A 20,512-nucleotide genomic window follows, 5' to 3' on the forward strand; every position below is an offset into this window, starting at 1 on the left:
AATTGATTACAAATTGTGAATTATATGCCCTACAAATGAGGGGTTCATTATGTGTTGTGATTTTGATTAACGAAAGTTATTTAAAAGGAGAAAATGGAAAGTTTCAATTGGCAAGATGTGTATATTACTTGTGATTCAGAACTGAGGCTGAGGTCCTCGTATTTTAAAATAAATTGATATGTTTAAACCGGGCTATGAACTGCGGAGGAAGTTATATAAGGACGAGATCCTTGTGATAAAAATTCTTGTTTTTAAATTCTCCCTTGTGAAAATTAAATTTGTACGATAGTACTAATAGAGAGTCATGCCTGCTAGTCTTATTTAAAAATATTTGTATGAAATTCTCTGTGCATACTTGCCAAATTCGTGTTGTAATATTGAGTTGTAACCTACGAGGTAGGTGACCGCCTAGGTGGTGTTAAATGTGACTCGTTAATTCGGGTAAATAATTATGAGGTCTTCATGCCTCGCATCTCGTTATTAGTATTGTGAAGGTTTGAAACGAGATTTTTGTTAACATGAAGTTAATTGATGATTCTGTAATTGATTATGAACAACTATTAATACCAGATTGACCCAGAAGGGTGCCCCATTTAGATGGTCAGACGAGTGTGAGTTGAGCTTTCAAAAGCTCAAGACCACTTTGACTACAACGCTAGTGTTGGTATTACCCACAGGTTCAGGATCGTATACGGTATATTGTGGCGCCTCTCACATTAGGATTGGTACAGTATTAATGCAAGATGGCAAGGTAATTGCATATGCGTCGCGGCAATTGAAAGTTCACGAGAAGAATTATCATGTTCATGACTTAGAATTGGCAGCCAGTGTTCATGTGCTGAAGATTGGGAGGCATTACCTCTATGGTGTCTCGTGTGAGGTATTTACTGATCATCGTAGCATTCAGTATCTGTTCAAACAAAAGGATCTTAATTTGAGGTATAGAAAATGGTTGGAGTTGTTGAAAGACTATGATATCACCATTTTGTATCACCCCGGAAAGGCCAATGTGGTGGTCGATACTTTGAGTAGAAAGGCTGTGAGTATGGGCAGTCTTGCATATATTTCGGTTGGTGAGAGGCCATTAGCTGCAAATGTGTATACTTTGGCTAATCAGTTCGTGAGGTTAGATGTTTCAGAACCCAGTCGGGTTCTAGCTTGCACAGTCGCTCGGTCTTCTTTATATGAGCGCATCAGAGAGAAACAGTATGATAATACTCATTTACTTGTCCTTAAGGACACGGTGTGGCACAGTGATGCCAAACAGGCTGTTGTGGGGGAAGATGGGGTTCTGCGAATGCATGGTCGTATTTGTGTGCCTAATGTGGATGGGCTTCGTGAATTAATTCTTGAAGAAGCACATAGTTCTATGTATTCTATTCATCCAGTTACTGCCAAAATATATCAAGATTTGCAGCAACATTATTGGTGGAGGAGAATGAAAAGGGATATAGTTGCGTATGTAGCTCGGTGTCTGAATTATCAGCAAGTTAAGTACGAGCATCAGAGACCTAGTAGGTTGCTTCAGAAGTTAGAAATTCCTGAATGGAAATGGGAGCGTATCACAATGGATTTTGTTGTTGGACTCCCACGGACTGAGAAAAAAAATTGATGCAGTTTGGGGTCATTGTGGACAGGTTGACCAAGGCAACACATTTCATTCCAGTGGCAGTTACCTATTCTTCAGAGATAGCTGAAATTTACATTCGTGAGATTGTCCGCCTTCACGGTGTGCCCGTGTCTATTATTTCAGATCGAGGTATGCAATTTACCTCACATTTCTGGAGGGTTGTACAGCGTGAGTTAGGCACGCGGGTGGAGTTGAGTACAACATTTCATCCACAGACAGACGGACAGTCAGAGCGCACTATTCAGATATTGGAAGATATGCTCCGCGCTTGTGTTATAGACTTTGGAGGTTCTTGGGATCATTCTTGCCACTTTTGGAGTTTGCTTATAATAATAGCTACCGGTCGATCATTCAGATGACTCCATATGAGGCATTATACGGAAGGCGATGTCGATCGCCAGTTGGTTGGTTTGAATCGGAAGAGGCTCGATTGTTGGATACCGATTTGATACAGGATGCCTTGGACAAGATCAAGATTATTCAGGATCGACTTCGCACAGCTCAGTCTAGGCAGAATAGTTATGTCGACCGTAGAGTTCGTAATGTTGCATTCATGATCGGAGAGAGAGTGTTACTTCGGGTACCACCCATGAAGGGTGTAATGAGGTTCAGAAAGAAGGGAAAGTTGAGCCCTAGGTATGTCGGACCTTTTGAGATTCTGGAGAGAGTGGGAGAGGTGGCTTACAGGCTTGCGTTGCCACGTAGTTTAGCAGTTGTTCATCCGGTATTCCATGTGTTAGATTTTAGCTCTGTCCAGTTGGACAAGGATTTGACTTACGAGGAGGAGCCGGTGGCAATTCTAGCCCGGCAAGTTTGCCAGCTGAGATCAAAGAGTTACCCTTCAGTTCGAGTGCAGTGGAGAGGTCAGCCTATTAAGACAGCTACTTGGGAGTCTGAATCCAATATACAGAGTAGATATCCCCACCTTTTCACCAGCCCAGGTACTTTTCGATGTCCGTTCGAGGACGAACGGTTGTTTTAGAGGTGGAGAATGTGATGACCCAAAAAGGTCATATTATGTTTTAGAACTCAAATATGCGCTCTTAAGCCTTAAAAATCTCATTTTTACCCTCCTCAATTTGCGTGCGCAGTCCGGGCAGGTTTTCGGAAAGCTTTTATGTTGAAAACTAATGAAACTAAGAATTATTTCCTTAAAAGTTGATTTTAGTTGACTTCGATCAACATTTTTGGTAAACGGGCCCGAATCCGTACTTTGACCATCCCGGTAGGTCCGTATCGAATTATGGGGCCTGGGCGTATGCCCGAAATTTAATTCAGAGGTCCTTAGCTTGAGTTATGAATTTTTGATGAAAATTAAAAGTTTGGAAATTATTTGTTTTTAAGAATTGATTGATATTTGGCATTGTTAGTATCGGGTCCGTATTTTGGTTCTGGAGCCCGGTACAGGTTCATTCTGATATTTAAGACTTGTCTGTTAGATTTGGTGAGAAACGGAGTTAACTTGACGTGATTCGGACATCCAGTTGAGAAAATAAAAATTTTAAAGTGTTCTTGAGAATTTTATTTGATTTGGTACTAAATTCGTAGTTCTAGGTGTTATTTTGGCGATTTGATCGCGCGAGCAAGTTCGTATGATATTTTTAGACTTGCGTGCATGTTTGGTTTGGAGCCCCGAGGGCTCGGGTGAGTTTTGGATAGGCTACGGAGTGATTTGGACTTAGAAAAAAATGTTGGTATGTTTCAGCTGTGTTGCAGGCCTCAGACCTTGCAAATGCGAGGTCAGGGTTGGCATTTGCAATCACTGTTAAGGTCGCATTTGCGAACTTCTCATCGCAGATGCGAAGAGAAGCTGGGCCAGCCTGTGTTCGCAATTGCGAACTTTTCTTCGCATTTGCGAAGGGAGTTTGGGAGGGGTATGGATCGCAAATGCGATCTTTTGTCCGCATTTGTGAGGTCAGTGATCGCAATTGCGACACTTTCCTCGCATTTGCGAAGGGCAGCAGGATTGTGAAGGCTTCGCAATTGCGAGCTTCGCATTTGCGAAGCTCAGGTCGCAAATGTGACGTCTGCAGCTGAACAAAATGACTTTTGGACGGGAATTTTCATTCATTTCCCAAATTTTCAAGACCTAAAAGACAAGAGGCGATTTTCCAAAGACCATCTCTTCCCCAAATCATAGGTAAGTGATTCTAAACTGGTTTCTTTCAATCTTTCACTATATTTTACAAGATTTCAACCAAAACTCTAAGGTTTTCATGGTAGAATAAGGGGTTTTGGGTAAAAACTAGGGATTTCGAAAATTTGGGGATTTAGACCTCAATTTGAGGTCGGATTCCAAAACCAATTATATATTCGGGCTCGGGGGTGAATGGGTAAACGGAATTTGGTTTGAACCTCAGGTTTTGACCAAGCGGGCTCGTGGTCGATTTTTGACTTTTTGGAGGAAAATTTAGGAAATCTAAATTTATGCAATGTAATTGATTCCTTTAGCAAAATTTGATATTATTGAGTCATTTTTGAATAGATACGAGTGGTTTGGAGGTGAATTCCAAAGGAAAAGCTGTGATTGAGAATTAAGTGGCCTTCGGAGCAAGGTAAGTGTTGTGTCTAACCCTAACTTGAGGGAATTAGGAACCTTAGATTACTTGCTAAGTGAAATTCATGTGAGCGGCGTATATGTGAGGTGACGAGTACTTATGCGCCGCCAATTTACCTGTTTTCCATGTTTCTCAGTTTTTTTCTTATATTGTCTCAATCATATGCCTAATTGCGATGTGTTATACTAGTGTTGTTCAATTTATCGTTCTTATCATGTTTACGAATTTTCTGGTGATAATCGGGTTTTTATTTCAAAGTTGAGATTGATGTTATGGAACCAAATGTGGAAGTAAGGTTTGTACTTGTTATTCTATCTCCCTGTTGTTATTTATGCATTGCATTATGGTAAGGGAAAGTGTTAATGCACGAAGGGTAATGCTGTGCCTAATTGTGAGTGTTAATGCACGAAGGGTGATGCCGTGCCATATTGTGAGTATTAATGCACGAAGGGTAATGTCGTGCCATATTGTAAATGTTAATGCACGAAGGGTGATGACGTGCCATAATATGAGAGTTAATGCACGAAGGGTGATGCCGTGCCATTTCTATTAATTTTATGGTGAGATTGAGAGTAAAAACACAAAGGGTGATGCCGTGCATTTTTTCTTACTGTATTCACTATTCCTATTGATTTATGGTATATTGACTGCTCCGGTGATCATTTTGTTGTAGTTCTTTATCTTGTATTCCCCTCAGTATGTTCCCCTCCCCCCCCCCCCCCCGGCAATTCGTGTTTAGATCTTTATTTTTGTTATTTGTATATACACTGTTAAATTGTACAGGTTGATTCGTAGGTGCCTTGCCTTAGCCTCGACACTATTTCGTCGAGGTTAGGCTCGACACTTACCAGTACATGGGGTCGGTTGTACTGATACTGCACTCTGCACTTTCTGTTCAGATTTTGATACCAGCTCGGGTTGATCGAGATTCTGCTATTGGTCCGCTGTCCGGAGACTCAAGGTAGATCTGTCAGCGTTCACAGACCTTGAAGTCCCCGTCTATCTTTTCTGTTCTACTGTTTCTTTCATTCATATAGTTATATTTCTTTCTGACTATTACTTGTAGCAAATTCTAGAATGCTCGTGAATTGTGACTCCAGATCCGGGTGGTAGTAATTAATATACTTTTATGATATTTCGCACTTATTATTATTATTCATTTTAGTTAATTATTGTTAATTACTGAATGGAAATAAGGAATTGGTTAATGATTCTCTAACGTTGGTTTGCCTAACAAGTGAAATGTTAGGCGCCACCACGGTCCCGTCGGTGAGAAATTTCGGGTCGTGATATTTCTCTACCGATCATGAGTGCTCTGAGTGTTGTAATTCTCTCCCGAGTAACTACCACAATTTACTAGACATATTCTTCCGAATTACGCTAGCTGGCACTAAGTACGGCTCACTCGGATCGCACCAAGGTTTCGTTATTCCTAATCTCACCTTTAAACCCTCCGTATTGATCCCTCATATACGTTAGGAGTGATGTTGTTCAACAACTACCTAAATATGCATTCTCTTCCGAGTAATACACACTAAATAGGCATAATCGATTGAGAGCTCTTCAACCAACCATAATAATAACGTAGTTGAACAAGTAGAGAAATCCAACGGCTCAATTATATAAAAACATAACAAGAATTTATCCTACAAAAGGTTCTATCAAAACTCTACATAACAAATTAGCTATTCATAATAGTATGCAAAACTACAATACTAGAATTCATAACCAATAATGGAAATAGGAAGAAGGAAGTGAAACACTCGTAGAAGAATTCTCCGCCTTGCTCCTAGTGTGTTCTTGCCTCCTTAGGTCAAAATCTCCAAAGTCGGTCTCTAATGTTGGTCTCTCCTTTAAAAAATAATGTTTAATGACTATTTATATATGTAGGAAAAAGATCTAGACGAAATAATCAAGTCCAAAACAAAAAAGGAGACAAAATAAGTTTTTAAAATCCGAAACCCCTCGCTACAGACTGTGCCTCGCGACCTCTATAACGTGCTCCACCTCACTACAAACCGTGCCTCGTGACCTCTGTAGCTAGCTTTCCACTGCGCGACGCCGGCTCCATAGCGAGCTTTAAAGCTTGCAACACCTGACTTTTCTCTGCTTCGTTTCAGTTTTTTCGCTGCTTCATTCTTCATTCTGATTTGTATAATTCGTTGCCTAACTTTCCATTCCTTTCTTTGCTTTTCAAATATCAATCATCTCTCCATCATCAAATAGTCACGACAAATAACCACGAGCCAATCATGACATCAAAATTATTTCCATCATCAAATAATCACGAGACATTCTTGTACTACATAAAATACACATAAAATCTCTATTTTGTTCTTAATTTTGTCTTCAACGTACCTACACATAAAATAAGCTCAAATAAGTGCAAATATAATATAGTTTAATAATAAAGCCTCAAAATGCAAGATAAATAATATACAAAAAATATAAAATTATAGACAAATATCACATAGCTCGAGAGAACATAACTAAAAGGATGATATGTTCGTAAAGGAATGAGCAGCCAATAAGTTTTTAGCTAGGATAAGAATCCCAGTAGTTATACCAGTGTTTGTCAATGTAAGTTTGTGTGCAGACATACTAGAAACAGTTTCCCTAGAAAAGTTTCGCCTTTTAAGATTAACCTTGTGGGACATAGTGATATACTAAATAGGATCATTACTCTAACATCTTTGTAGTTCTTTTAGGGTCATACCTTTTTATAATATCTTCGTTTGTTCTGATATTTTTTTATTTTTATAATAAATAATTATTATATGCCTATAATTATATTTGGTATTAAATATTATTTGATTGTTATAGATAAAAAATTATCCAAATATTAATGTTTTTCTTTTTTAAATTTTACATATAAAAGATAAGAGAATTTCTTGTTTGACACGATGCTATCTTTATTTCCAAAGGGATGGTTTGAAGTTTAGACCCCACATGGCATGAATTATTCTAAAAGAAATCAGAATGCCTTGCCTAAATACTTTAACACGCTACAAAATATATTGAGTCCAATAAAAGAATTAAACTTTAGTGAGCATTCCTTAAAATTTTAAACTTATGCACGATGAGAACAGAGAAAGATAATCTTCAAATATTAGGCATTATGCAGGATGAAAATTTTTGTGTGATAAAATGAAAGTATACTTGCGTATCTTTTAATGAAATTAACTTAAAATTTGAATTATGAAAGCATATAGTAACATAATATTTTTATCATAAGTGGTGTTGTATATGGTCAAAACTGAATTTGCCCTTCGAGATTGGAACATGATGGACCAAGGTTAATCATTGTAATATCGAGCCATGAAGTGGAGTTTGGTTGTCGAGCTCGAGCCCCAGAAACCAATCTAGATCGAGATCGGTCAAGATCGAGCTCGAGACATCGAGGTCGAACAAATAGAAATCGGTCAAGATCGAGCTCGAGACATCGAGGTCGAATAAATAGAGATCGGCCAAGATCGAGCTCAAGCCCCAGAAACCAATCAGGATCGAGATAGGCCAAGATCAAGATCGAGCCAAGAAATAAAAAAGCCGTTATAGCCGCAATTAAGGCGAGAATCTAGGCAGAAATCACGACTTGAATCAAGAAAAAGTTAATTAATTAATCTATCATGGGATCCCCACGGTATATTTTTAATTATATCTAAAATGGGATTCCCCCTCTATATTAAGAGTTGTTATCATTTGTAGAAGGACACATTTTTCATTCTGAGATATACAGGAAAAGAGAGCAAATACTATCCTTTTTGGCTTTTGATATTTAGTCATATTGTTTTCTTCTACCAATCATTCTTCACTCAATTTGAAGGTGATAAAACTTGAAGGCTTAGACTAACTAGTTCATTCGGTTTGCATTCATTTTTTTTATAACTAATTTCAATATTCATTTACATATCTTTCCCAATTTGTATCAATTTATATCACGTATCCTTAGAACTATATATAAATTCAACTCTATCCGGTTTTCTGGTAAACATGTGTATTACAATTTAAAATATTTAGTCCGATTTTTTAGACTTACTATCGGTAATTTTACAAAGAGCATGCTCTTATAAAGAGGTAATTTTACAAAGAGCATGCTTTTATAAAATGGTTATTGTTGTTAAAGTTATAAATCTATTATAGAGAGGTAAAATATAACATAAAAATCGGTTCTAAAAATAGCTTGGCTTTTATAGTGAAGCTAGTACTGTTATGTAATGATATTGTTATAGAGAGGTCTAGCTGCAATATTTTTGTTAATATATTAATATATCCACTTAATTGTTTTATACAATTACAATATGTGACCATTGGATGTGGTAATGACACCATGTAGACACGTCTAAGCATGTTATTTAAAATATATTCATAGTTTATAATGCACTTAAATATTAGCCAATTCGCTCAAATATTATGACACGGTATCCTAAAGTTTAAACCTCAAAATTCAAACTTCAGGACATTGTGTCCCAAAATTCGAAAAATGTGTCCAGAAATTTGAATCTTATATCCTGAATTTTAAATTAGCAGTTCAAAAATTCAGGGCACTTAGTCCTGAATTTTAAATTAGCAGCTAAAAATTTCAGGATACAAAAATTCAGTATACTTAATCATGAAATTTGAGTGAATTGGATAATCTTTAAATGTATTATAAATTATAAATATATTTTAAATATCATGCTTAAAAGTGGATACTAGTGTACTTCGCCCCCCTTGGATAGTTGTTTCACTTGATTGGTTGCATTTGTTATGAATTAAAAGTTATATAGGAGTATTATTTTTGCCCCAAATAAATTTATGAAAAATGATATTGTATAGCCGCCCTTAAAATAATTGTCAAAAAAATATATATTTTAATATATATTTTGATGTATATTTATATTTATATCTATATCTATATCTATATTATTATAAAAGCACAAATAATTTGTGCTAAATGTTGAACGACTAAAATATCCCTAAAATGTTGATCGACTTTAATGCCCTTAAATATTTGTATAGTTTAAGGATCTAATTGTAATTAAATTACTCAATGATAGAATTCTTTTTCGATTTAAACTACACATACATCGATCCTATAAAGTTGATCCTACTTAAATTAGAAAAGCACATTAATACTTTTCTTTTAAAAATTAAAGTGTCTTACGTAATTTACTACACCCTATGTTGTAGATTGAATTTTAACTTATGATCAAATTTTAAATGATTTACCGATTTATAAAGCTTAAAAGAAAAGCTATAACACTTATTAATTGTACTTATTTTTCCTTATATCTTCCCCAATTGAGAATGTATATATTTATATCTACAGCTATCTATTTATGTTTATATATCGATATTATTATACATTTATCTATATCTATATCTATCTATCTTCTATATATTATTATAAAAGCACGAATGTTGGATCGGTAAATATTGAACGACAAAAATATCCTTGAAATATTGATCGACTTTTATACCCTTAAAAATAAATTATTTCTTCAAAAAAATAATAGAATATGGGATAAAATTGTAACATTTAGTACCTAAAAAATAGGAGTTTGAAACCAACTAATACTAGAAAATTTTAAAATCATAAAAAAACGTGAATCAAGTTATAGTGTCTAAAATAAAGGAATTAGTTACCAACTAATAATAGAAATTCTTAAAACCACTTGTCATTGGAAAACACGAAGAAGAATTTCTTAAGCCACAACATAACATAATATTCCAATGTCCCTCTAGGTCTCTAACTCCTTGTTTAAACACATGAAAGAATGCCTAAAAGAAACAAAAAGTTAGAGTAAGCTTAAACGTGTAATCCATATAATTAGCAGCCTATCTTGTTTTAGCTTCAAAATTAGAGGTAGTTTTTAAATAGAATTTGATTTTTTATTATACCAAAATAATTTATAAATTTATGTAGGAGTAAAAAAATAAGGGTAAATTGTTATGATTAGGAAATTATTTCCTTTTTACCCAAAGACGAGTCCTTCTAATTCAAATATTGACCAATTTTGTATACCCTTCAAAATTGAATTATTTCATCAAAAAAATAATATATAATTTGGGATATAACATTTGATTTGGTAGGTATGACGATCTTTTAATGTATACAATAATTTGCGACTCAGAATGCTAAATCTCAATTGATGACTACTCATAATAAATTAATTACTTTCAAAGATGTTTTAATATATACACTAATTTGCAACTCAGAAACGCTAAATCTCAATTGATGATTACACATAATAAATTAATTACTTTCAAACATATATATACTAAATTACATCGCAATGTTCTATGTGATAATTGATTTGGACATACTAAACAATTTTGATATGAGCAAGTATATTATTGTATAGACACATGATGACCCCTGTGCTTTCTACATACTAAACAATTTTGATATGAGCAAGTATATTATTGTATAGACACATGATGACTCTTGTGCTTTCTAAGAGATGGATTAATAAGAATTTGAATTGAATAATTTTCTGGCGATAAGTTTTGTATAATATGATTTCTTCTGTATAATCACACAAATGTGTTTTCAATGTGTGGCTAAGAAATTAAAATGTTTAGACATAAAAATGTGTAATACTTGAAATAGAATAACGTCCAACTAAAAAAAGTTCGATAAAAGACATTATTGACTAAATGACTTTTAAGCTTTGTTTTCTCCATTATCAATATATCTTTATCTTAAGATATATATTAGACTTCATATACCTTAAGGCTTAACTAAAATTAATCATAACTTCAGATAACATAATAAATAATAGTGTATTCTTTTAGTTATTTTACAACTTTAGTCACATAACTATGTGATTCCGAAATATTTAGTTTCTATTTGTCCTCCTATATTATGTCAAAACATTATTCATGACTTGATTTGTATGATATATTATATTTATTTATTTATTTTAAAAAACTAATTTCATAGTGTGTACAGATTTAATAGTACATGCAATTGAAAATTTATTACTATCACTATGCATTTTTCGTGCAACGCGACTAGAATATATAAAATATACTAATCTTATACAATTTTATGGCTACCAATATAAATAGTTTTTAAAAGTGTCATTTGCCCAATATTTATTTCTTTTTCCACTCAGCCAATTAACGATGCAAATAGCGTCTGGAATTTCACTTTTCCGACGACTGGGAATTCGAAAGGCGACCATATAACCAGCCATGTCAGTACACGACCAAGCGGCGGCGGCGGCCGTGAAACTAGCTATGGCGGCGGACGGGGCACTTGTCGGCCTAGCCCTAGCGTACATTGCCGTACGGAGTATTTTCATGTTCAAAGCCAAGTCTTCCGCCCTTCACAAAATCAACGACGCGCCGTCCCTCCGTGTCTCTGATCTCCGTTCCTTAATTTCGTTGTCTTCTGAAAGTAATGTCAATTCTGATCAATCCGATGATGACGGTAAGCTTGTGATCATTCGCGGTACAGTGGAGGCGAAATCTGCTGTTGAGGGTAACTGGAAGAGCTTAAGGGCTAATATTCTCTCCGCTCATGAGTCTGCTGAAAAAGGCGTTATCTTGCAACGCACTCAAACCGTAATTTCTTCAATTATTTTCGTTTTATTTATTTTAAGTTAATACTTATCATGTTCAATTTTTTTGTGCTCTAACTCCAATTATAGTAGAGTCCGGATAAAGGAACAGGGCTATAGTTGTGTGAAAACTTGAAAGTCAGTGCTACCTAAGTCAATTTATCATGAATCCATGCAATATTCGATGCGTTAAGATATGCTTTTTTAGGCACGTAACATCCTTATTTGGGTGTGATGAAAAAGATGATATCTTGTAATAGACAAACTGTAATTTTTCTATTTTTTTCTTTTAAAAGAAGGTTGGATATTTCATATTTAACTTGTTTGTGCACACTTTAACTCTGTATATATGAGTCTGGATACAGGATTAGGATTAGTGAGGCCTTTAGGTTTGGTTGACAGTCAATGTAAAATTAGTCAAATTTATGATGAATTCTCGTAATAATGGATGCATTAGGATGTGTCTTTGTAGACACGTGCTATAACGGTATCCAAGTGTGGTGAAAAAAAGTCAATTACATTATTTGATTCACACGGTTTCGCAAGCTGGTTATCATGAACCACTTGCTCTTGTATTTTTAATAACTTGTCCTGTATTCAGTTAAATGTTGACGCTCAATTGAAAGAAAGAGCAAACAGTTATATGCTTAGCTCGTGTCCCAGGAATCCCTAGACACAAAGAGAGGGCACGGGCTAGTCCTTACGAGAGGAGAAGCTGGTGAAAAGCATAGAGCGTGCTTGCTATGCTTGGCTGCCTCTGTGTGTGGGTTGTCATGGGCTGCATTCCAGCTTCGGCCCATGACCCCTTGGCCGCCCCCAGGTAGTATGTCTTAAAGACAATACTTTTGTAATAAAACGGGTTAAATTAGAGCTGAATTTTGAGGATTCATATAGCTTATCCTAAGTTGTTTGGATTGATGCGCAGTAGTTGCTGTTGTTACATTGTAAAAATCAACAGCCGTTATCTAATGGTTATGGACATCCTTCAGTGTTTCGAAGTACTTTTTGAACAGTGTACTTTTAACAGAAACCACTTGCTATTGTTAACCTGGAAATATGATCCTGAATTGACACAACTACTTGATTAGCAATCTATGTTTGCCTGCTGCTGTATTGTCAATTCTTATGTGTATCTTTTTTTCCCAGTGAATTTTGGCAGAACACTGATGTTCGTTGTCTGTCTTTTATAGTGTATCTACAATGAATGGAGAGGCTTCTTTGGGTGGACTGGTGATCTACGTTCAATATTTCCAAGATACTGGAAGGAACAAGATTCTTCCTCTTTGAGAATGGTAATGTGAATTTTCCAGTAACGCAAGGCTCTTGAATTTACTGCTGCTTTTACTTTCACGAGTGAAGTGTAAAAAGAAATGTTGAGCCAGTATTGCTAATCTTTGGCAATTTTATTTTTTGCCATAATTTCTGCTGGTTATGTGAATATTTTGTAGGAAGCTATTATTCCTTGGCCCTTGATAGGAAGGTGTGGAGGTCGAAAATTAGGCTAGACGTTAGTAAGTAGTCGAGCGTATTTCTGATTCGTGCTGAGGGTATTAGGGTTGGTATGGTAGTTTTTCTTGTCTTTTGCTAGTATTTCATGTTGTTTTCCTATTATCTTCTACTGCGGTCTCTTAGTATCTTGTTGTTGTTACTGCTTGCTGTGGCTACTGCTTCCTTCCATATATTTTTCTGGCTTTGAGATTGTTGTTTCTATCTTTCTGTCCCTATTTGTTGATATTACTTGTTTCTACTGTTTCTTTTCATCTTTTTTGAGCGGAGGGTCCATCAGAAATAGCCTCTCTACCTTTCCATGATAGGGGTAACGTCTGCGTACACACTACCCTCCCCAGACCCACTTGTGGGATTCCACTGGGTTGTTGTTGTTGAAGCTATTATCCCAAACTTTCTCAACTTTTTTATACTTTATCTAGCTGCTTTTGCTCTTTTTGTTCGACTCTAATTTAATGTTCTCATCTAAGATTTTTATGTACTCTCTATTTGACATCCTTGGAGGTATATCGTACTCGTCTACCTGGTAAGGTTGTGAATAGGAAGAATAACATGCGAGATGGCCAGACTAGTTGTTTCTCACATGATCAGATTTTTTGCATGAACCATCTCAATTTGAAGGAACAAGGCTTGAGTGGATTTTTTTCAATGAATGGCTAATGTGAGAGCTTTTCATTTCTCTTTTCCTTTTCTTCCACTCTTTTCTGGCTTGGTTCTGGTTGTAATTTCTCTGCATAAAAAGTCTCTCCTTGTTATATTTGATCTAGTTAATACACTCCATGTTTGTAGCTGCTGTGTTTTTGCCTGCTAATAAGTGTCATAAAGTTCTCTTTGTTTTCATAATATAAGCTTTTGTGCATCTCTATCTCGGCTCAGGTTCCTTTTGTTGTTGTTGAAGCTGGGAGGTGGCCACAACCTGAATATGTTAATGTGAACATGGATGGCTCAAGGCATCCCCTACCTCTTGTGACAGTTTATCATCACTTACAGCCTGTAAATGCTACTCCGCTCACTTTCCTCCAGGCGCTCTTTGGTCATCCCTATCCTGTAAGCTGAAAAATATGTTGTGTATATAGGCTTCTTGACCATTTGTTTGATCTTTTATACATCTTTTAAAGTTTGTCCATCTTCCTGCAACTCATGCAACATACTGTTTTCTGTCTCAAAGGTTGGGGTACTGGATGAAGAAAAAATTTTGCCACTTGGAAAAGATATAACAGCTGTTGGTGTTTGCAGCTCAAAAGATGGGATTTTTGAGATCAAATCATGCAAGGACCTACCCTATTTCTTGTAAGGAAGGCGTACAGAATAGTTATTTTAATAAGTTGATAAAACATGATGCTCTTTCTTTTCATGGAACTTTATGACTTACGAAATTTTCACCTGGCACTAGTTAGACAACTTGTTCTGCCAAATGAGGTTGACAATTGTCATTCTTGCTTTCGTTAAATTTTTTCCAAAAATTTTCCTCAAACCTCTCTTCGATAAAATTTTCTTCTTTGTGTGACCCTAAATGTGAAGTAAGTTTGTGTACCTTATTGGTGAAAGTGAATACTTGATATTCAAAAGATCCTCTCTTTCTACACCCGAGTTAAAGTACGATCATGTCTAGAAGGATATACGAGTCGGGTCTGAAAGGAAGGTTAAGAGATATTTCTTAGTGACATATGAAGAAAAATGCTTTTGTGCATTATACAAAAAGGATTTAAATGAGAGGAAATGAAAATTCCTGAATTTGACTCTGCATTCAGGAATATACTAAATGTCTTCTTTAATACCATGTTTGGTGTTTCCTATGAGCATGATAATTAAGCCACAGTTTCTATTTATCAGAAAGATAACAGTCTCTTCTTCTTTTCACTTCTGGTAAGAACTAGCACAAGCTTCACGATATTATTGGGTGAATAGTCATTGGTAGGTCTACATAACAAAACTAACATGAGCTGGTTATTATGAGATGGTTTTAAAATCTGAAATTATTTTCCGAGATTTCCATATTTGTGCTCAAGCATGATAACAGTGGTTGCCGTTTTTTGTCGGTTCAATTGTGAAAGAATTACCATGAGTTTTGAAATATTTTGGGTGATACACTCATTGGTAGGTTTGCGTAGTATAGTGCAAGTTCTGTCCTGGTGAAGATTCGATTCACATTTTTCGGTGTTTGGTATGCAAATTAAGGAAAATAACTCCTCAAGAGTATTCATAAATAATTTAGATACAATAAACATGAAGCCATAAACATGACAAGAGTGGGTTGCTCTAGTGGTGAGCACCCTCCACTTCCAACCAAGAGGTTGTGAGTTCGAGTCACCCCAAGGAGCTCTTGGAGGGAGGGAGCCGAGGGTCTATCGGAAACAGACTCTCTACCCCAGGGTAGGGGTAAGGTCTGCGTACGCACTACCCTCCCCAGACCCCACTAGTGGGATTATACTGGGTTGTTGTTGTTGTTGTTGTTGTATCCAATAAACACACACAGGAAAATTTGCTGCCTGGAGCATGTAGTTCTTTTAAGTTCTGATGATGTGTTTTCTGCATATTTGATGCTTTATATCTTCAAACTTGTTATATCAGCTGCTTCTCTTGTTCTAAAAATTCTGGTGTTCTCTCTTTTCCTGATTAGTTCTTTTGTTGAAAGCTGTGAGTCTAACTTTTTGCTTTGGTAGGTCTGACATGACCAAGGATCAAATGCTGGTAGATCTTGCCTTTAAAACAAAAGTTTTGCTGTGGAGTGGAGTTGTGCTTGGTTCATTTGCAGTTGGTGTCCTTGGCTATGCTGCTGTGAGGTAAACTGGTTACGTCTCTCAGATGCTTTAAACTTTTAGCCTTTGTGGATATCATGTCTTGAAGATCTCATTATTACTCTTTTTTTCTCTTTTGCCCTTTTCCCCTGTCGGGGACTGGGGTCAAGGGGAGGTCTAGGCAGAACAAAATCCTTTATTATGTCATACAGTATTTTACGATTCTGCCTACAGAGCATGAGTTGAGGTTGATTCTGCTTACAGAGCATGAGTTGTGGTTGAATACTGCTCTCTTAAATAATCAAGTCATCTACATGGTGCTCCTTATTTTCCCCCCATCAGATGAAACAATAGTTGACCTTTTGACTTTGCTCTCCGACCCCGATATAAAGTAGAACATGAAATAGAATAGAAGTAAATGAAACTTGTTGCTGGGGAAATGGTTTGGGAAGGCGAAATGTTGAGGGGTAGATAAATAGGCCATTACGCACAAATGGTTCTAAATATAAAACAATCTTCTCCCAAGAATTGGTGGATTCCTATCCCTACAATTTATCTCGTGACTGCAAAAATTGAGTCAACTTAAAGTAACTATGACATGAACTTCAAATCCTACTGGGGTTGAAGGGCTGGTTGATTGATTTGGAATATAGCTGTTGCCATAGCTTGCGTGCAATTCTTTTTTACATATTACTTTATGGAACTTGTGCGACATATACATGATGACTTGTATTCTATTAAATTGGCAGTTTGGTTTTATATTTGATGCGATTGAAGTTTGAGTAGGACCATCGTCATTGAGGTGCCAAAAAGAATACTCCCTCCGTTCACTTTTACTTGTCCATAATGGACTTTGAATTCCCCCTTAAAAATATGTACCCATAATGATAATAACATTTCAAAAAATCTTGAGAAATGATTTGGGGAATGGTAGTTAATGTTAAGGGTAAAACAAGAAAAAAAATTCTTTTTCTTGATTTGCTAAAATGGACAAGTATAAGTGAAAATGCATTTTTAGTGGACAAGCAAAAGTGAACGGTACGTTAAGTACGAAATGATCATCCTTGAAAAGCTTTTCCTTGTGGCACTGGTCGGATGGGTAAATTTGATAGCGCATAAAGTGCAAAAATTTACATATTTAACCCTTCTCTTCCCCCCCCCCCCCCCCAACAAAACCAAAAAAAAAAAAAACCTCCCAAAGAAAGGAAATCTAAGACTAAAAAAACAGAAAAAAAGTTGGAGACATGCCCATTTGGCAGGAAAACAAGGTGAAAAAGTTTTTGGCTAAATCTTCTTTTTCAAGTTTTAAAGTTTTCTTTGTCGGATAGTTTTTGCAAAAATGTTACTTTTTTTTTTTTTTCAAAACTTTGATTTTTTTTTGAAACACCTAAAAGATGTTTCTGGCCTATAAAACTTTCTCATCTTGTTTCGTCGAAACTTGAAAAAAAAAAACTTTGGCCAAAAAGACGTTGCTTGCTCTCTATGGAAGTTTCTCAATGACTATTGATTTATGCAGTGCCTTTCTTGAGTTTATGCTGCACATGTCATCCTGATGTTTTCATGATGAAGGATGGGTTGAAGGATATTTTCTGTTCTGTTTCTCGAGTGAATAGTTCCTTGCTTGTTTAATGGGCTAAGCTCTGAAATCGTAGAGCAAGCAACTTCTTTTATTGGTCACAAACTCTTTCTTCACCATGCAATAAGATAGTAATTATGGTTCCTTACTGTGTTAAACACTTTAAGTTACTTCCTTTGCTTACGCCAGCTTGAACAATCCACTATGGGCTGGAAGAAGCATTGAGTTTGCTCAGGATGAGCAAGCCTGCAACTCTAGTTATGCTGTCTAAAACACCCATTGCTCTCCCACACAGCATGAATAAAAAAGGAAACTTGGTTATCAGCAGCATCCATGTCAATATTACTCTAGTGGTCACACAAAAATCTAATTCATATTTATTTGCTTTAGGAACTGGAATAGATGGAAGGAACGGAGACACCATAGGCAGGTCCAGCAACAAAATGCTTCTGCTAGCAATGAAGCTGATTCGCAGGTTAGTGCTGATGAGGAAACTGGAGATGTTCCCGATGGGCAGTTGTGTGTGATTTGCCTAATGAGAAGGAGGCGGTCAGCATTCGTTCCGTGTGGACATCTGGTTTGTTGCCAGCGATGTGCCTTGTCAGTTGAACGCGATTTAGCACCCAAGTGTCCTGTATGTAGGCAGTCAATTCATAGTTCTGTAATGATATATGATTCTTGAGGAGCAAATAGTATGCGTGATTTTGAGTAGCTCATGCTGGGAAGGTGGTTGTGCATTTTGTAAAGCATCATGCAAGTGAAAACCGCATAAGAAGTCTCATACCAATGGACCTGAAGTGGGAACATGTGAGGATGGTGGATGATAGGACTGATGGTAGATGTTTTTCGCTGTGCCAATGGGTAATCAGATACTAAAATCTAACACGCATGTTATTTGTGTGCCTGTACATACATATTTTGCAGACTTTTTGTTGTATCCTTAAAATTCAATATTCACTATAGTATAACTGGGAAGGAAATCTTGTCAATGTGGTAACAGCCAGTAATTGTAAATAAGCTTCCCCTACTGAAAGTAGTAGTACAGCATGACTTGCTAGGAGTCATTTTGCTTGAAAATTTGAGTACTAAACACTCAATTATTTCTTCAATTCACAGACTCGTTACACATCTTTATTCTTTTACGTGACCACCTGCGTAGAATCAAAATTTTAAGGAACTTAAACAATTTTTTGACTTGTTGCCTCTGCAAATGCACTGATCGGAACCTGTGGGAAAGCAGTTAATCAAGATTCGCCTGGACACTAGATTTGCTTGTAGACTTTATCAGGTTCATATGTAACAACTGTGTGCTTCTCTCAAACTTGATTCTATTTGATTGACTGCTCCAACTCTCATTTGTCCTGGGATCTATCTTCCATAAGGAACAAAATGAAACAGGTTCTCCTTTCCACCACAGACCCACACAGCCATCCTTTTTATCCACTCTCATCTCCCAGTTGCTATCATACTTCTTCAACACTGCCCGAGCTCCATCAATGGCATCCTCTCCAAACATCTCTCGTACGAAACCAACATTTCTCATTCTTTCACACCATGTCTCCTTTCGCTCGTTCATCTCTCCCATGTTTGTCAAAGCCTTTGCTGCCTCTCCTTCCATCATCCTCCTTTCCGCGCTCTCACGTCCTTTATAAGCTACACTAGTGGAGTCCAAGAACTTCCACATGTACTCCACTCTCCTTGAGAATCCCGTTGCAAAGTCCCTGCAGCTGTTGCAGCTGCAATCCATGTTATTCTCACTCAAAACCACTCCTTTCGGCTCCAAACTCTTCAATATTCTCAACAACTCTGTCCTCTCGTCTGGACTGTTGTGTTTCAAGTTATGGAGTCTGAACTGCGCACAAATAACCAAGGTTTCATCTGAGGATGAATTTATCACTTGGGAATCAAGATTCTGAAGTGGGTAATTCTCCAGTCTGTTGATTTGTAGGTTGATGTTAATTGCCTTGGCAAAGGCAAGGAGTTGTGAGGAAAAGTTGTAACCAGCTGGACCAACCACAAATGGACAATTCTTTAGTTGATCATTTTCTATGGTAGGTGTAATAACCGTTAAACGAACCAATGGTGGCGGTCCTCCTGATCGATGGGTCAACTCCTCGAGCAACGTTGGCCATTGAACACCATGAGAAACTCCAATATCAAGAATATGTAGGTTCTGGGGTTGATCATGTTCCTCAAGAATTTGGAGTATTGAGGAGTTTGCAATGCTATTGGGTATACGAAACCAGGGGCTAATGTCATTGAAGTTGATGAGTGAGTTTTTGAAGAACTTTGGATTGGTAGAAGCAAAAGTAGTAACACCAGCAGAAGCAGAAGGTGTTGAGGTTGAGCATGGAGTAGAAAGATAATGCGTTAGCGCCTGGAGTCCACGAGCAGCTAACCGATGATTGGCATCGCCGTTTAGTGAGGAAAGCTCATGCAGAACGTACAACAAATGCTGCACGCGATTCTGATTTCCAGCAGTGATTGCAACAGCACAAGGGTTAAGTAACTGCTCTGCCCATCTTCCTTCTTTGTTGTTACTATTATTTCCTGCTGACTTGTGTATTGCTTTCTTGTGTCCTGCTGATTTTTTAGTTGGCACCCTTTGGTCCGCAATGGCTTCCCCATCATCTGCATCCTTGATCCGATGGTTCTGATTATTCCGCGACGCTTTGGGATTGTAATCAGAATCATTTCCTTTCCTTTTCTTGGATGAAACCAATGGCGTAGGGTGACTTGAAATGATCGGCTCCAAAGGGATAGTACTCGTGGTTGTGATGTCGAATCTAGTGTTGAAGGGCGTCAGATTATTATTATCGTTGTTGTTGTTGTTGATATGTCGTTCTTGGTCTATACTTTCACTAGGAACCCACCACGAGTCCCCGTAAAAGTCATCTGGGCTATACAACTCATCGAGGAACGATGGAATATATGATAAGGTACCATTTAACCACTCT

The 20,512-nt window shown here is 36.8% G+C and overlaps 2 protein-coding genes across 2 annotated transcripts; one reads left to right on the forward strand and one right to left on the reverse strand.

The window, feature by feature from the left end:
- The first annotated feature begins 11,258 nt into the window (after positions 1–11,258).
- On the forward strand, positions 11,259–18,544 carry LOC107781398 (E3 ubiquitin-protein ligase SPL2). The gene is made up of 6 exons (XM_016602093.2): positions 11,259–11,739; positions 12,926–13,027; positions 14,118–14,288; positions 14,410–14,531; positions 15,905–16,024; positions 17,946–18,544. Exons 1-6 carry the CDS (start codon positions 11,368–11,370, stop codon positions 18,235–18,237), a joined length of 1,179 nt encoding a protein of 392 aa, XP_016457579.1. The 5' UTR covers positions 11,259–11,367; the 3' UTR covers positions 18,238–18,544.
- A 251-nt stretch (positions 18,545–18,795) lies between these two features.
- LOC107781397 (nodulation-signaling pathway 1 protein-like) lies at positions 18,796–20,152 on the reverse strand (the record flags this gene model as incomplete). The annotated part of the gene is given in 1 exon segment (NM_001325314.1): positions 18,796–20,152. A coding segment is annotated over 1 exon segment (1,357 nt), but the record flags the coding sequence as incomplete, so codon positions are not given.
- Positions 20,153–20,512: the final 360 nt, after the last annotated feature.

This window comes from Nicotiana tabacum, chromosome 15, assembly GCF_000715075.1.
Source record: "Nicotiana tabacum cultivar K326 chromosome 15, ASM71507v2, whole genome shotgun sequence".
Classification (NCBI taxonomy): domain Eukaryota; kingdom Viridiplantae; phylum Streptophyta; class Magnoliopsida; order Solanales; family Solanaceae; genus Nicotiana; species Nicotiana tabacum.

What these genes read in the sequence shown, in the direction of transcription:
- LOC107781398 (XM_016602093.2), top strand. Translation starts at nt 11,368, where the DNA reads ATGTCAGTACACGACCAAGCGGCGGCGGCGGCCGTGAAACTAGCTATG. An exon ending in AAGGACCTACCCTATTTCTT is followed by an intron (nt 14,532 to 15,904) that starts GTAAGGAAGGCG and finishes TTGCTTTGGTAG; the next exon opens with GTCTGACATGACCAAGGATC. An exon ending in CTTGGCTATGCTGCTGTGAG is followed by an intron (nt 16,025 to 17,945) that starts GTAAACTGGTTA and finishes TATTTGCTTTAG; the next exon opens with GAACTGGAATAGATGGAAGG.